The following is a 13,223-nucleotide window of genomic DNA, read 5'->3' on the forward strand; positions in this document are numbered from 1 at the left end:
GGTTATGAGCCACCATGTGGTTGCTGGGATTTGAACTCCGGACCTTCAGAAGAGCAGTCGGGTGCTCTTACCCACTGAGCCATCTCACCAGCCCTTAAAAAGGATTTTTAAATTTATTTTTAAATGATGTGTGTGGGAGTGCGGGCCATCGCAGGCCTTTGGTCCCTGGAGCTGGTGTTACAGGTGGGCTGTGTGAGGGCCTCTGGGAGAAGTATATATATATATATTCTCTTAACCCCTGAGCCATGTCACCAGCCCAGCTCACAGCTACTTTTATTGCAACAGGAAATTACCAACTATGTGCCAGGGTGTGAGTGGGTGTGATTTGGGGGAGGGTGTGTGTGAGAGAGAGAACACCTTGCAGGTATCCGGCCTTGGCTTCCGTTGTGTGTCCTGGCGAGCACATACTGGTGTTGGGCTTGCATGGGGGAATTTTTACCCAAAAGTCATCTCTCCAGCCCGCTCTGTTTATTTATTTTTTGAAATGGTAGTGATAAAAATCTTTCTTCTCCCCTATGTTGCTGAATTGGAATTTGATGACCATGGCCCAAACAACTGAACTTCAAATTGTTTTCAGGATACATTATCTTTTATTTCATAACCACAGTAAATTAGGTATTGCAGTCATAGGCTTATCTTAACGCATCACTGTAAAGCTGTTTAGCCTCTGAGATTTTCCCCTCACCGTAAGGTTGCTCTTGGTGGCTGCCCTTGCTTAGGCAGTGTCTATGACAGCCACATTATATCTGCAGAAGGCCTGATTAGTAAGAAAACAAAAAGGTGTGTTTTTCTCTTATTTTAATGACTGCTTGTATGGCTATGTGCTGCCTGCATGCAGCACGCAAGGTTACCAGAAGAGGGCGTCAGATCCCCAGGAGCTCTGTTGAGAAGCAAGCCCTCGTTCTCCGAAGAGCAGCCTGAGACAGGGTCTCTCATGTAGCAAGCTTGCTGATAACTGGACATGACTGGGAACTGAATTTTTTTCCCCTGGCTTTTTGAGGGACTCTGTGTAGCCCTGGCTGTCCTGGAACTGTCTGTGTAGACCAGGCTGGCCTCACCGAATGGGTTCAGGGATGCTGGGGTTAAAGGCATGTGACGTTTCACCCAGCAACCTTGAACTCGGGACCTTGCTGCTTCCACTTCCTCACCTCTCTGATGACAGACATGGGCTATAGTGCCCGGTTGTTCCTGTGATGCTAGGCTCAAACCCAGGGCTCCCTGTAGACAAGCAGTCAGTCAAGGGAACTATATCCCCCGCCCAAATGTTTCTCAGTCACCTAATGTCAAAATAAAAGTCACACTTGTTTATATTTACAAAGGAAGTACTTTCATTGTGATTTTTAAAAATCTCAATACAAGGGCCTTGTGCCTTTGAACCGTGTCTCTCACGCCTTCAGAGCTCTTGTCATTGCTTCTAAGTTAGGAGACAAGATAGAGCAGTTTGTCAGCTGATCTTACACTTTCTCTGGAGTCCGTGGAGGCATCAACCTGTGAGTCTTCTGCTTCAGCCTCCCAGGCGTGCCCCTATACCTGGCTCTGTGCTGGGTTTACTTAATAGACTTTGGAGATGTTTTCACTTTGGTATTGGTGTAGTTACGTACCCGGATGTTCCTGATACCAAGGAACAGCCAAGATGTGTGTGTACGTATAATTAACTCATGTATGCGTTTACTTATTTTGGGTGGTACTAGGGCTTAAACCTGGTGCATGCTAGGCAGATGCTCTTTTTGTTTTTTTTAAGATTAATTAGAGATTTAATTTTAGTGATTTTTAAAAAAAGATTTATTTATTATATATACCATATTCTGCCTGAATGTATGCCTGCATGCCAGAAGAGGGGACCAGATTTCATCCTGTGGTTGCTGGGAATTGAACTCAGGACCTCTAGAAGGGCAGTCAGTGCTCTGAGCCATCTCTCCAGCCCCACCTTCTTTCCTTTCTATTGAGACAGGAAGTCTCTAAGTTACCTAGGCAGACCTTAAACTTCTAATCCTCTTGCTCCAGCCTCTCATAAAGCTGAGATTGTGTGCGTGTGTGTGTGTGTGTGTGTGTGTGTCTGTGTGTGTCTGTGTCTGTCTGTCTTTCTGTTGCTCTCTGTCCTCCTGTCTTGAGCCAGGCTCTCTCACTGAACTGGAAGCTCACAGTTTCACTTGAGCAGGTTAGGCAGTGAGCCCTCAGGGCTGCCCTTCTCCACCATCTGATGCTGGGGTTCCAGGCACACACCATGCCCAGCTTGCGGTGTGGATAGTGGGACTGACTCAGACCTTCTGCTTGGCGAGGAAGCACTGTTAGTTAGCCACTGGACCGACTCTCCACATCTGTATGTAGCTAGGTATTTAAAGATGATGTTACTCCCATTTCGTGAGTTGAAATGACAAGTTATATATATTTTTTTCCAGTGAGAAAATCATTTTTGAGTTATAACAAAACTATCTGGGGCCCTCTGGAACTGGTGGAGAAGCTGTACCCAGAAGCAGAGGAGATCGGAGCGAGTGTCCGGGACTTGCCTGGGCTTAAGTAAGTATGGTGGATTGTTCCCTGAAGTACATCTGCCCATCTCTTGACGCTCACGGGCTGCTTTGCCACCCTCCTGGCCTGAGCCTTGATCCTGCTGTTCACTGTTCACTGTTCCAGCTCACCTCACAGTTTCCCTCAGAGGAACTCTGTCTGAGTGACAGCAACAACAACTGGATACCCCGCAAGCCGGGCCGTCAGAAATCATGAACGTGGAAAACTGGTTTTCAAGTTAGGAAACTGTTTTTCTTTTTCTTTTTCTTTTCTTTTCTTTTTTTTTTTTTTTGAGACAGAGTTTTGCTATACATGTCTGTCTTGGAATTCACTCTGTAGACCAGGCTGGCCTCAAATCCACAGAGATCCCTCTGCCTCTGCCTCCTGAGTGCTGGGATTAAAGGTGTGTGTCACCACACTTGGAGCCTCCATTTTTTAAATTTCTATTTTTGTTGTGTGTGTGTGTGTGTGTGTGTGTACGCGCACACATGAACACATGTGTATGATATGTATGTGTTGGCGAGAGGGCACATGGATGTCATATTGTGCATATGGAAGTCAGAGAAGGACTTTCAGGGTCAGCCTTCTCCTTACATGGTGGGATGGGAGGCTGGAACTTGGGGCAGGCACCAGGCTTGTCTCAGCAGCCTTTAATCCTTAGGAATAAGATGGTGTAGCTGTTTTTATTTTTACCCCAAACATTTATTTGTGTGTGTGTGTATGTTCAAGAGTATGTGTGTAGCCGGGCAGTGGTGGCACATGCCTTTAATCTCAGCACTTGGGAGGCAGAGGCAGGCGAATTTCTGAGTTCGAAGCCAGCCTGGTCTACAGAGTGAGTTCCAGGACAGCCAGGGCTACACAGAGAAACCCTGCCTCGAAAAAAAAAAAAAAAAGAAAAAGAAAAGCAAACAGAGAGTGTGTGTGTTTCCTTGAAGATATATCTGCATGGTATAGGTGTGAAGGCCCAGCCCACTATGATATAATACCTCTAATAGAAGAAATATTCTAGAGCATTCTTTCTTCCAAAGCTTACAGCCGTACTTAATAACTTGGGTCTGGAGCGACGGCTCAGTGGTTAAGAGCACTGGCTGCTCCTCCAGAGAACCTGGATTTGATTCCCAGCACCCACATGGTGGCTCACAACCATTTGTATCTCTAGTCCTCTTCTCACCTCGGTGGGCAGGTGCTGCACCTATGTGATACACAAAGATACATTTAAGCAGACACTAATATCCAAAAACAAAAAAAAAAAACAAAACCCAAAAACAAACAACAAACCATCCAGGGGGAGAATTACTTGCTCAAAAACCTAGCATAAGGGGCTGGAAAGATGGCTCAGCTCTTCGAGAGGACAGGAGTTTGATTTCCTAGCCCACATCTGGCAGCCCACAAACTCTTTATATCCTCATCCAGCTCTAAGGGATCCGGTGCCCTTTTTTGGCCTCTGCAGGCATATAGATGCACATAAAACACCCATACACATAAAATAAAATGTAAACACCTCCATAAGGACCACGAAGATCGCTCGGTGGGTAAAGTGTTAAGTGCACAGGCACGAAGTCCTGAGTCTGTACCCTCAGAACCCCAGTAAAAATTAGGTGCCCCAGGTGAGAAGGCAGGCAGACAGGCAGGACAGTTTAGGTTCAGTGAGAAGAGACCATGTCCAAAAATAAAGTGGAGAAGCGGGAGAGGAAAGACATCCCATCCGCAATCTTTGGTTTCTTTGTATGTCCGATTGGTCAAAAGGAGTACAGGTGCGCATGTGCACCCCCACCCCTTGTCATCGCGCTCTAAAGGTGAACAGCGTTTATCAACAGATAGGGGGGCGTGGCCAGTGAATTTAGCACTAAGGCTGTCTTGTAACCCAATGCTCCTCTTTCTAGGACTCCCCTTGGCCGTGCTAGAGCGTGGCTCCGATTAGCCCTCATGCAGAAAAAAATGGCCGATTACCTGCGTTGCTTAATTATCCAGAGGGAGCTCCTAAGGTCAGTATCGTTGGGCCATGTTCACTTTTCATTACATCTATATGTTGCCATCCAAAAAAGAAGTGAGGAAAGATGTATGAAATCCGGGAAGAGAGAAGGAACGGCAACATGAGAAAGCAAAGGACAGGAGAGGGACAAGCCCCCAACGAGCCCCCAGCCTGCGAAAAATCCCATCAGCGCTTTATGGCTGAACAGGGGTTAACCTCAGCAGGATTATTCCAAGTTGCGTCCCTTCCTCCGAGCTATAATATTGTGGATACAAGTTTGCAGTGGGACTTCTGGGTTTGAAGATTTCTTTTTAAGATCTTTAATGAGCACTTCAGCTGTATCATGAGCAATGTTTAACTGAAGGACACATTGAGGACAGCTTTCCGAGAGCAGCGCAGTGAGTCTTCAAAGGGAGCTGGCCCCTGGCGACCCCTGGCCTGGGTTCTCTCGGACCTCGCCTCTGCTATTTCAGGACTAGTGTTCTGTGTTTGGTTTTATTTATGAGTCTTGTTTCACATCTCAGCCTTTTGCATCCGTGAAATGAAAATGGGCATAGCTGAAGCACAGAGAGCCCTCAACAGTGTTCTGAGGACCAAATAAAGCCGAAGGTGAAACACATAACGCTTAATGGCACCCGAGCTCTTCCTGATTATAAAGAAACTGGGAGCCGGGTGTGGTGGCGAAAGCCTTTAATCCCAGCACTAGGGAGGCAGAGGCAGGCGGATTTCTGAGTTCGAGGCCAGCCTGGTCTACAGAGTGAGTTCTAGGACAGCCAGGGCTACACAGAGAAACCCTGTCTCGAAAAACCAAAAAAAAAAAAGAAATTGGGAATGTCAGTTTTAGGTTGTTCTCTTTGCAAGTCTCTCTGTCTCTCTCCCTCCCTCTCAGCAGGGTCCCATATAGCTCAGACTGGTCTTGAACTTACTTCATAACCAGGGATGACTCTGAGGTCTCGGTCCTCCTGCCTACCTTTCAAGTACTAGGACTTCCGGCGTGCGCCAGTACGCCTGGGGACCAGGTGTCTTGCGTGGACACTTTTAGAGTGTACTTAACCATGTGTCCTCAGTTGATGATTACCTACCCATTACGAATACTTAGGGGCCTAGAGAGATGGCTACGTAGCTAAGAGCACTTGATGTTCTTGCAGAGAACCAGGGTTCAGTTTCCAGTCCATACGTGGCAGCTCACCACCATCGAATTCTGGGAGAATCCTATGCTTTCTCCTGGCCTTTGAGGGCACCAGGCTGGTGCACATACATGTGAGCGAGCAAAATGTTCAAACCTATAAGATCTGTCTGTGACAGGGCATCACTAGTAGCCATGGCTGGCTTGGAATTTGCTATGTAGATCAGGCTTAGCCTCCAACTCGAGATCTGCCTACTTCTGCCTCCTGAGTGCTGAGATTAAAGGTGTGTGCTACCATAGCCAGCTATTCCAAAGGTCTTAGTGAATGTGGGAACTGAAATGTCAGCTGTAATTATGAGTGTTATAATCAGATTAGCAGCAGTTACTGAGTCCAGAGAGTCCAGCCTCCCAGGCCTCCTGGTCACCTCCTTTCTGACTCTAGGACAAGGTCCACAAGCTGGAGAGATGGCTCAGCAGCTGAGAGCACTGGAGACTCACCCAGAAAACCCGGAGTCAGTTCCCAGCACCCACAGTGGCAGCTCAGGAACCACGCCTTCTTACGGCCTCTGTGGGCACCGTGCGCACGTGGTATTATAGAGATACACGCTGGCTAACCTTGAACTCATAGGAATCCTCCTGTCTCAGCCTCCTGGGGATTCAAAGCACAAGCTTTCATGCACAGCATTACCCCTTTTTCTTTTTGGTTTTTTTGAGACAGGGTTTCTCTGTGTAGCCCTGGCTGTCCTGGAACACACTCTGTAGACCAGGCTGCCTCTGCCTCCTGAGTGCTGGGATTAAAGGCGTGTGCCACCACGCCCGGCCTCCCTTTTTCTTTTGCTTTCTGTTTTTCCCTCAAAATGTCTCTCTCTCCTGCCTCCATGAGTCCTTTTGCTTTTTATGGGACATCAAGCCTTTTCACAGGTTAAGTGTTGAGAATGTCGTTTAAAGGAACTTAGGTAGATTCATGTCTACAAGGTGGGAGATGAGGTTGGTAAGGTGGTAAGGTTTCAAAGCTGAGTGGTACGAGTCAGGTTTGTGGTGACGGTCTCGGATTTCATGTTCCCAGCGAGTTCTATGAGTACCACGCACTGATGATGGAGGAGGAGGGAGCCGTGATTGTCGGGCTGCTGGTCGGCCTGAATGTGATTGATGCCAATCTGTGTGTGAAGGGAGAGGACCTAGACTCCCAGGTGAGTGAGCGTGGGTAATGCAGACCTGGGTCTTCCTTGTGCACAGCTCTTCCTGGGTCCTTGTTAGCTCTAAGTTGTACACAGTGCAGTTAGTCACTTGAGCAAAATTCAGTTGCATGTTGTGTTAGATGGACACCTGGTAGAAACAGCATAAGTATTGCTTTTCTGTTGTTTGGATGAAATATCATTCCCCAAAGCGACTTAGAGAGCTTGTTCTGGTTCACAGTTGCAGAGGGCTAGAGTCCTTAATGGTGGGGGAGGTGTGCCATGCCCACAGGAACAGGAAATGGAGTGTGGCTATAAACCCTCTCCAAAGAGTGACACCAGCTGGGGACCAAGTGGTAAAGTACACAAATCTATGGGGACTACTTGTCATTCAAGCCACCACACAGGAGGGAGAGTGTTATTTGGGCTCCTGCTTTTCGAGGTTTCTGGCAGACTGGATTGATGGGCCTGTGGTGTCGAGGGAGCAATATGGCAGAAAGGGTGGCGAGAAAGCGTAGCAGGCAAGGCCCAGGGCCAGGCTGTATCCTTTAGAGCTCTGTCCTCAGCAGTGGCTTTCTCCAGCCAGGTACCAGCTGCCACCGTTCACCTGGTTCCTTGTAGTCTGTTCAGGCTTTAAATAAAGAAGGGACAAACCTTCCCTTAGCTCAGAGCTATCAGGACCTAAACATCCCCGGGAGCAGGGCGGGCTTCCCAGACCTCTCATCCCTCAGGCCAGTGCAAACTGGCAGGACTACCCGTCACGCTAGCCCTGCGGACCAGTACTTGTCGATAAATAAAAATGCGTTTATTAACTTCAGGTTGGAGTGATTGATTTCTCCATGTATTTAAAGAATGAAGAAGAGATCGGAAATAAGGAAAGGTACGTCGTCGTCGTCGTCGTCGTCGTCGTCGTCGTCGTCGTCGTCCTCCTCCTCCTCCTCCTCCTTCTCCTCCTCCTCTCCTCCCTCCTTCTCTTCCTCTCCCTCTCCCTCCTCCTTCTCCTCCTCTCGGGGTTGTACTTTCCTGTCGCTGTTCACAGTGTGGTATCAGCTCCTCCCTCCCTGGAGCCCTGACTTGTGCTTTTCCTTCCTGTAAAAGCTTCTCCTGGAGAGAGAAGGAGAAGTCCCTTAGAGGTTGGCTTTGGTCCACAGTCTTGGTCTTGGTCTTGGTCTTATCTGCCCTTGCTGAGAGACACCTGAGTAAGGGTTTTGTGCCAGTGGTGGCAATTATCCGATTGGCTCTAAGTTTAAAATGTTTAAGGGCCCACTAGCAAGCAGGTTGCTCAGCATGGTTCCCAGTGCTCAGTTCACTGATGTATGGAAGCCTGTTTTTAAAGGCAAAGCCGTATTTTATCACTGTGGTGATTTTTGCACGTTTCCAGATGAATTTCCAGTTTATATCTTAAGCTCCTCTTTTCTCCTATCATAGGAATGTTCAAATCGCCGCCATCTTAGACCAAAAGAATTATGTTGAAGAGCTAAACAGACAACTCAAGTGAGTATTCTCAGGACCTTACTGACAAATCTCACCGGAGGGTCCGCGTTGTTTCCAGCTGAATCTTTATTCCTTTCTCCTTAGCATCTTTGATTGCTAAGTGCTGAGAGGCGCTTGAGGAGCTGGCTAGATGCAGAGCAGAAATTAACAATACGCAGGGGAGCTGCGTCCCATGCGAGTAATAATGCCAGTACTGGGAGGTAGACAGAGGTAGGGTCAGATGTTCAAGGTTTTGCTAGTCAGTTTGAGACCAGCCTGGCCCCTTCTTAAAAAAATAAAAAAAAGCCGGGTGTGGTGGCACATGCCTTTAATCCCAGCACTCGGGAGGCAGAGGCAGGCGGATTTCTGAGTTGGAGGCCAGCCTGGTCTACAAAGTGAGTTCCAGGAAAGCCAGGGCTATACAGAGAAACCCTGTCTCGAAAAACCAATAAATAAATAAATAAATAAAATAAAAAAACCCCAAAGCTAAAGCCCACCTTACCTGCTTCAGGCTGAGTCAATCCGAGAGAAATCGGAATAGAGATGTTGATTGTTTTGCTGTCTTCTTTGTTGTTGTCTTAGTTCAGCTCCAGTTAACCAGGTTAATGAAATTGTTCCCCTCTAAGAATTTGTCGTGGGTCATTGGTACATGTCGGTCACTGTGAGTCGGGCAGGGGAAGGTGCACTGTCCTGTCCTAGCCTTTTCAAACTTGTGTGATTTTGAATGAGTTTTTTTTTCATTGCCAATTCCAGCAGCACAGTCAGCAGCCTCCATTCAAGAGTGGACTCATTAGAGAAGTCAAACACTAAGCTGATCGAAGAGGTACAGTCCCCAGCCACGGATGCTTGTTTTCTAAGTGTTTGCGATCCTTCCTGTTTCAAGCATGAATTTGCTGTTAGCATCTGCCATCCCATAACATTCACACAGACAATCACATACTCCCCTCCCCCCGACACACACACAAACACACACACACACACACACACACACAGTGGGGGCATTGCAGTCCAAAACTGTGAGTTCCAGAGAACCCACGCAGACCTTAAGTTCCCAGTTGCATACTCTGGGTTACTGTTATTTGTGATTGTACCCAAAGATGCTCAGAGTGGCTGTTTGTTTGTGTTTTACAATTTGCAGTTAGCAATAGCTAAGAATAATATCATAAAGCTCCAAGAAGAGAACCATCAATTGCGTAGTGAAAATGAGCTGATCTTAATGAGAACTCGGCAGCACCTGGAGGTGAGTCACAGCTGCGCAGGGCTGGGGTCCTGGGTCATGGAGGTTAGGTATGTGGGATGACAGAGCCCAGTGCGAGGTATGACCTTTTCTCCCTAGGTTACCAAAGTGGATGTAGAAACGGAGCTTCAAACATACAAGCATTCCCGGCAAGGTCTAGACGAGATGTATAACGATGCCAGAAGGCAGCTTCGAGATGAGTCACAGCTCCGACAGGTAATTTAACCCTCTCATTTACATTAGGAGAATTCTGGGGATAGTGTACACAGGCAATACCATTCAGGTGTCTCAGCCTTAGCTTCTTGGAGGTGGAGTAGAACCTGACACCTATCATGCATTTTGACACTTTGTTTCTGCCTTTATTCTATATGTCTGCACACATGCCAGGACACATGTATGGAGGTCAGAGACTTAGCTTGTCACGGTCAGTTCTTCCTTCTATCATGTGGGTCTTCTGCCACAGGGGAAGAACTTGGCTCCCTACTGTTCTAGTCCTCTCTGTGATGAAACACTGACTACTGAAGTCTCCATAGAGGAGGAAAGGGCTGGCTGGTCACAGTCCTTTTCTGGGAAAAGGCAAGGTGGGAACGCAAGGCTGGAGCCTGGAGCTTAATTCTCACCCAGAGGCGCTCAGCTAACTTTATATAGCTTAGGCCCACATGACTAGGGAAGTGCATTATACACAGTGGGCTGGGCCCTCCTCGACACCCCCCACCCCGCCCACAGACACACCACAGGTGATTCTAGGCTGCACCATCAACTAAATGATGCCTATAGAGCCATTTTACTTTAAAAATGCATCTCAATGTTTTTACTTTTTTTTTTTTTTTTTTTTTTAAATGGGGGAGGTTGCAAGGGAAGAGGGGGTACATACTAGGGGATGGGAAGATGAGAAAGACTAGTGTGCATGATGTGAAACAATGACTCAAAAAGTTGGGGGAAAAAAAACCTGGTCTTGGTGACACACAGCTCTCATCTCCAGCACTCGGGAGGCAGAGGCAGGGGGATTTCTGTACGTTTGAGGCCAGCCTGGTCTACAAAGCAAGTTCTAGGACAGCCAGGACTCTTACACAGAGAAACCCTGTCATGAAAATCAAAACAAAACACCCACACCTCTCAGTATTTTTAAAAACTTAATTACCATCTGTGGTTGTTAGTGTGAATGCAGACCACCATCACAGAAACAATACGTAAGAGAATAGAGTAGAATATGTATGTTAGCAACATATTTAAAACTTCAGATTTCAGATTGTGGGACATACACAAGAATGCACACATGAATTTAATGAGACAAAATGCAGATACTCATTGCCTAGGCAAAGAGGGGGCTATGCAAGCCTTTCAGTGTGCTTTTCCTGTCTGTCTAGCCTTAGGAAACGTCTTCATCTGACTGTTTTGTTTGACAGTGTGCTGGTTAGTTTTTGTTAACTTGACAGGAACTGGAGTCACCAAGGAAAGACCCCCATTGGATTGGCCTGTAAACAAGTCTGTGAGACATTTCTGTTTCTCTAATGAATGGTCAGTGTGGGCAGTAGTGCTCCAGACGGGCGGTCCTGAGGATGTTAGAAACACAGCAGTCTGAGCGGGCCATGGGGAGCAAGCCAGCATCCTCTCTGGGCCCTGCTCCAGTTCCTGCCTGTGACTGTAACTGTAAGCCAAATCAAGTCTTTGTCTCCCAGCAACAGAATGCAGACTAGGCCAGATGAGATCTCGCTCTATAGCTCTGGCTGGCCTGGGCCTTCTGTGTAGACCAGGCCAGCTTCAGCCCCAGAGAACCTCCCGAGGAGGGCTAGATTGAAGGTGTCCAGCAGTAGGCCCAGACCTGGTGTTTGAAACAGACCTCACTGTGTAGCCCAGGCTGCCCTTGAACTCGAAGCAGTCCTCCTGCCCCATTCTCTTCAGTGCTGGGACTACGTGTGGGAACCACCACACCAGGCAGGCTGATGTTGAATAGACTTAAACACAACAGAGGAGTGGACCAGTGCTCCCAGCCTTGTTAACGGTTGCACATCTGATTTTGATAACCTGAAATTGAAGACATTGTGAAATTGCAGGATGTGGAGAATGAGCTATCAGTACAAGTTGGCATGAAGCATGAGATGGAGCTGGCCATGAAGTTGTTGGAGAAAGACATTCACGAGAAACAAGACACTCTCATCGGCCTTCGGCAACAGCTGGAAGAAGTCAAAGCAATCAACATTGAGATGTATCAAAAGCTGCAGGTACTCAATGGTCTTTGACACTTGACATTGCTAGGAATTAAACTCATGGCTTCGTGCATGATGGACAAACACTGTACCACTCACTGAGCCACCTCCACCTTGATTTCTGTTTCATGAGACAGGGTTTCTTTATATAGCCCTGGCTGTCCTGGAGCTCACTGTGTGGGTAAGGCTGGCCTCCTAAACTGCCCCTGCCTCCTTCCTAAGTGTTGGAATTAAGTGCGTGCCACCACGCCTGGATCCTTCCTCCTTTGAGATGGTACGTTCCTTTTCTCATTGTTGGAAGTTTGAGGGACTGTCAGTCATGCCGGCGGAGGCAGTCGGGGCTTTGGCAGCCCTAGCTCCCGAAGCTGCTTGCTCCCAATAGACAGGAAGACAGGGAGGGTGGCCCGCCTATCTCCCTCCGCTGACTCTTCTTTCAGCGCTGAGACTGCAAGCACACGCTTGCTAAGATGCAAGTGTGTCGGTCAGAGGATGTTGTGGGAGTCAGCCCTTTCCTTCCACCACATGGTTTTGGACATGAAACCCATTAGGCGTGTTGGCAAGTGCTTTACCTCCTGAGCCATCTTGCCCTCCTATTTTTCCCCCCAATACAAGACTTAGTTGACTTGCAATTGTTATTGCAGGCAATAACTAACTTATACATTTCAGCTACAAATTCACAAAAAATACCTCCCTCCCCTTTGTGCTGAGATCCAACCCTAGGCCTCATCAGATTAGGGACATCCCACCCACCCAATCCCAAATCTATTTTCCCTTCTTCCTCTCTCCTCCCAATTTATAAATTTCACTATTTTTTTTTAAAAAAATTTAGATTGTATGAATGTGCACCACATGCATGCCTTGTGCCCTTAGAGGTCCAAAGAGGGCATGGAACCCTCTGGAACAGGAGTTGAAGATGGTTGTCAGCCACCATGTGAAAGCTGGGGACCAAGCTGAGGCCCTCTGCCAAAACAAGTTATCCTAAACACTGAGCCATCTCTCTAGCCTCTCACTGAATAGCCTTGACTAGCCTAGAACTTACTACTTAGACCAGGCTGGCCTTGAACTCCCGAGTGCTCTGCCTGTTTTAAAGGCCCGTGCTCCACTTCTGGCACTCAGGAATGAATGACACTTATTTTTCTGGTGTGTGTGTACCACAGTGCACACACATAGAAGTGAGAGGATACCTCGTGGAGCGGGCAGTCTGCTTTCATCCTATAGATCCTGAGGAGCCAACTTGGATTTTCAGATTGGCGGCCAACACCTTTACCCACTGAACAATCTCACCCTCCTGGTAGCCCTGGCCTTGAATTTACGTTGCCTGCCTCTATCTCATTCGAAATGTTTTAAAATGCAACTCCCCCCACCCCCACCCCCAGACAGGATAGGATTTCTCTGTGTAGCTCTGGCTGTCCTAGAACTCACCTTATAGACCAGGCTGGCCTCAAACTCACAGAGATCCACCTTTCTCTGCCTCCTGAGTGCTAGGATAAAGGCATAAGCCACCATGCTCTGCCTTTTTTTTTTT

At 47.6% G+C, this 13,223-nt stretch overlaps 1 protein-coding gene across 4 annotated transcripts in view; it reads left to right on the plus strand.

Moving 5' to 3' along the window:
- Positions 1 to 13,223, plus strand: part of Rufy2 (RUN and FYVE domain containing 2) — a 35,548-nt gene that overhangs the window by 7,434 nt on the left and 14,891 nt on the right. For 3 of the 4 annotated variants that reach the window (XM_021205864.2, XM_029542673.1, XM_029542674.1), the window contains exons 3-11: positions 2,400 to 2,517; positions 4,392 to 4,493; positions 6,673 to 6,796; positions 7,600 to 7,661; positions 8,210 to 8,275; positions 9,008 to 9,077; positions 9,393 to 9,494; positions 9,591 to 9,707; positions 11,546 to 11,713. In XM_021205864.2, coding sequence (XP_021061523.1) covers positions 2,400 to 2,517; positions 4,392 to 4,493; positions 6,673 to 6,796; positions 7,600 to 7,661; positions 8,210 to 8,275; positions 9,008 to 9,077; positions 9,393 to 9,494; positions 9,591 to 9,707; positions 11,546 to 11,713 — 929 coding nt within the window. The remainder of the gene's footprint in view (positions 1 to 2,399; positions 2,518 to 4,391; positions 4,494 to 6,672; positions 6,797 to 7,599; positions 7,662 to 8,209; positions 8,276 to 9,007; positions 9,078 to 9,392; positions 9,495 to 9,590; positions 9,708 to 11,545; positions 11,714 to 13,223) is intronic. The other variant, XM_029542672.1, reaches the window with a different exon arrangement.

This window comes from Mus pahari, chromosome 9, assembly GCF_900095145.1.
Source record: "Mus pahari chromosome 9, PAHARI_EIJ_v1.1, whole genome shotgun sequence".
Taxonomy (NCBI): Eukaryota; Metazoa; Chordata; class Mammalia; order Rodentia; family Muridae; genus Mus; species Mus pahari.